The sequence below is a fragment of the Phragmites australis genome, chromosome 5 (assembly GCF_958298935.1).
Source record: "Phragmites australis chromosome 5, lpPhrAust1.1, whole genome shotgun sequence".
In the NCBI taxonomy this organism is placed as follows: Eukaryota; Viridiplantae; Streptophyta; class Magnoliopsida; order Poales; family Poaceae; genus Phragmites; species Phragmites australis.
In genome coordinates this window covers 12023309-12026920 of record NC_084925.1, presented here as the reverse complement: position 1 = coordinate 12026920, position 3612 = coordinate 12023309, and the positions used below count along the sequence as shown (strand labels likewise).

At 55.5% G+C, this 3612-nt stretch overlaps 1 protein-coding gene across 1 annotated transcript; it reads right to left on the bottom strand.

The window, feature by feature from the left end:
- Positions 1-535: 535 nt before the first annotated feature.
- On the bottom strand, positions 536-3357 carry LOC133917461 (rho guanine nucleotide exchange factor 8-like). The gene is made up of 6 exons (XM_062361360.1): positions 2860-3357; positions 2488-2759; positions 2326-2400; positions 1972-2223; positions 1546-1866; positions 536-1407 (listed from the first exon to the last, which is right to left on the bottom strand). Exons 1-6 carry the CDS (start codon positions 3077-3079, stop codon positions 994-996), a joined length of 1554 nt encoding a protein of 517 aa, XP_062217344.1. The 5' UTR covers positions 3080-3357; the 3' UTR covers positions 536-993.
- Between the last annotated feature and the right edge of the window lie 255 nt (positions 3358-3612).

Below are 3612 nucleotides of genomic sequence, written 5' to 3'. Positions count from 1 at the left end.
TGCCCTAAAAAACTGAAGGGTGTGATCATAATACATAATTTGCATGGTAAAACATACATACAGATCGTGCAATCTAACTTTTAATAATTCAGTCTATAGATTATAATAATTTAGTAATCTGTCTTTTATCAGTTTATACAGATAGTACAATTTAATTTTTATAATCTAACTTCTTATAATTCACAGAATATTTTCTACGATCATGAGCTGAAATAAATAGAAACAAACATGCTCTAAGAAATGCTTAGGCAAATTGCGTCGTTGTGCACGAGCCTGACAGAGGTTGAAGTTGTATACTTGTATGGTTTCACATTCTTCCGAGGCTATTATTATGATTTAAGTTGTGCACGAGTTTTGCTAGAAATGAAAATGAAGTACAGAGTGCTGTCAGTTAGTACACTTTTCTGTGATAAGTTCTGATCCCTGTTTATTGGACTTGAGTCCTGCTGCCTGCTTTTGATTTTCTGGTAATCTTACTATTCAATCCATAAAGCAAGGAGCACACACACTTGCATGTTCTAATTCATCACCTGATATAGGAAACATAGTCCATTTTTTTGGAGGGCAAAACAGTCCAAAAAAAAGGTTAGCTTGAAAGAAATAAAAGAATACAGTGTGTTTTCCCGTCTGGCAAGTTACATACGTATACCACAGAGCTCAGGTGTTTCCTCTTATGGAGAACCTCTCTTCAGAGCCATGTCCAAAATACATACTAGTTCAGAAATCAGTAGCTACGTACAGTAACAATCCTTCAATGCGTACGTAGACAAAATCACCCTCTTCGTTCTTCGCCTTTGTCTAGAATCTTCTAGAACATATGGGGGCAAGGAATAAATCAGTAAGAGAAGAGAACATCACTAGTACGTGCTGCGCCTCAGCTATGTACGTACGTGCATGCAAGAATCCGATCGGAGGAGGTCGTCTCGATCATCTTCTTCTCCGAGAGATCCGTGATGTTGGATCGGAGGCTGAGCTCGTCGTGCCGCCGGCCGGTCAGTGGCGCGCGGAGGGGCTCCTCATGCCGCCGGAGGAGAGGCTGTCGACGTAGGAGAACTTCTTGGGCACGAGACTGGGCGCCTTCTTGAGGAGCTTGGCCTCGCCGTCGGCATCGAGCGTGCCGTCCTCCTTCCGCTTCATGAGCTCGTCCTGGTCGAAGTGCCAGCCCATGAAGTCGAAGAGCGTCATGGACGCGGGCGCCTCGTTCAGTTTCTCCAGCTCCTCCTTGGCGTCCAGCTTCCTCGCCGGCGCGTCCGCCTCGGCCAGCAGCCGCCGCGCCGCCGCCTCGGTCGCCGTCAGGTTCTGCGCCGCCGCGTCCGCGCTCAGCACGTCCTCGATGCGGGACATCACGCTGTACGCAAGGCTCTCCAGCACGCGCGAGTAGCTCTCCAGGATCGCGTACCCGACGTCCTGCACCCCAAGGACGCAGACATGGATGTCAGCATGTCATCAATGCCATCGTCACCATGCACAGCCATGGATGTCAATGACTCAATGCCAGGATCACACGCAGCGAGAACGAAGAAGACCACAACGAGACATACGCACCCTGTTGTACTGGATCTTGGAGATGTCGAGCTGCGACTGCGGCGTGCCGGGGAACTGGAGCTTGAGGAGGTGGAGGATGGTCTCGGCGCGCTCCTCGAACTGCTCGCGCTTCTCGAAGCTGATGATGGAGCTCCAGGAGGACTTGGTGTCCTTGGTCTGCATCTTGCGCTTCCAGATCACGGTGGAGGCCTCGATGCGGTTCTTGAGGTCCAGCACCTTGTGCTCCGTCGACAGGTCCATCCCCTCCAGGAACTCGAGTGGATCAAACGTCTCTTCGGTGATGCTCCGGTAGATGGCGTCGCCCAGGCTCGTCTTCCCTTTCTGTTTCATGCATTGCCGTCGATCATGGGTATGCCATTGCCATGGCTTGGGCCTTTGAGAGGCTAGATTGAATTAACCCAAGAAGGAATTCGATTGGAAGCTTACCTTTGGGAGCGACTCGATGTAGATCTCGGGGATCTCCATCTCCACGAGCACCTGCGCGTTGATGGCCATGGCCGCCTTGAGCACCTGGTTCACGCACTCCTTCTGGTACTGCAGCCACTTGCGGGTCACGTCCGACAGCCCCTCCGACGGCACCTTCACCGTCGGCATCCACCACTTGTCGTCGTCGCGCTTGTTGTCGCCGCCCTTCTCGTACCAGAACTCGCTCTGGTCCACGAAGTTGTCCATGTAACCCTGCATCCAAATGCATACCACGTTGTTGTCAGAACACACAAGATCAATCATAACATTTTATTTCTAGTAGATTGTAACGACAATTAGCTAGGGAGCATTCACGATGAGCATGGCGTCGAGCTTCCGCAGCGCGGGGATGTTCATCTGCAGGTCGCGCCGCTGCGCCGTGGACATGATCTGCCAATGCGAACAATGGTCGTGTCAAGATCGGCCTACTAACTAGCACGGACGTCGCTGGAAACCGGAAACGACGAGCATGGTCACCTCCATGGTGGTGCCGTTCTCCGAGGTCTGCCGCGTGGGGACGAACTCGACGATGTGGTCGGTGACGGACAGCAGCCAGCCGACCTCCCTCTTCCACCGCTCCTTGGTGTCGGGCGCCATGGGCTCCAGCTTGCGGTGCTCGCCGAAGACGGACGCCGCCAGGTTGGTGATGGCGTTGGACAGCGCGAGCGCCGACGACACGCCCTTGCCGGTGCCGGACATGTCCTCCCCGAGCAGGAGCTTCGCGAACTTCTCCTTCATCACGTCCAACTCTAAAACGAAACCGAAACCAAATTGACACGGGCGCGCAGAATGAACGATGGCATCAATGGCGAATGAACGACTGATCGATCGAGAACGCGGCGTTCGTACCTGAAGGCGGTCCGTCTCGTGCGAGCCGGGACCGCGGCGCCCCGGCCGCCGCCCGGCCGTTGGGCAGCGGCGGGGTGCCGCCGCCATTGCCAAGGGGCTCGTGCATCTCCTCCGCGTCGCTGGCGCTGCTGTCGCTCCTGTCCAGGTACTGCTGCTGGTGGCGGTTGTTCTGCGATCCGGTCTTGTCAAGGCTGTGGCCGCGCCGGAGGAAGCGTACCATCACCCAGCCCACCGCCTCGAGCTTTGCGCGCAAGGCGTGGGCGCGCGGCACCCGGCGGTCTTGCACCGCCGCTCCTCCTCAAGAAACACCAAGGTACCTCCCCAACAACGACGACGACGACCAAGATCACCAACACGCACCCCACGCTCCCTAGCTACAGCACCGCTCCTCGATCAACCAACCCGGCAACAGCGGCAGCACAACCAAAGAAACAGGAAGCGGAACGACCGGGGCGCTTGACGGGAGGGGCGAGCGATCATGTCGCGCACGACGGCCGGGAGGCGTTGCGGGAGGGAGGAATTAGGCGACCCGGCCGGCCGCGGGAAAACTAAAAAGGGGGCGACGCGGGACTGCAGGGTCGTCGCACGGCTATTTTAAGCGGGGGACGAACGTGGGGCGCATGTCGGCCAAGCTTTTTTTCTCGCGCGCTCTCCTCTCCCCCGGTGACCGGCGGTTGATCGGTAGTTCGGGACTTTGCTTTGTTTGGAGAGAGAGCCCGGGAAAACTGCAGGAGAACGCTGCCGCCCACTCCT

What these genes read in the sequence shown, in the direction of transcription:
- LOC133917461 (XM_062361360.1), bottom strand. Translation starts at nt 3,079, where the DNA reads ATGGTACGCTTCCTCCGGCGCGGCCACAGCCTTGACAAGACCGGATCG. An exon ending in AGAACGGCACCACCATGGAG is followed by an intron (nt 2,401 to 2,487) that starts GTGACCATGCTC and finishes TCGCATTGGCAG; the next exon opens with ATCATGTCCACGGCGCAGCG. An exon ending in ACATCGAGTCGCTCCCAAAG is followed by an intron (nt 1,867 to 1,971) that starts GTAAGCTTCCAA and finishes TGCATGAAACAG; the next exon opens with AAAGGGAAGACGAGCCTGGG.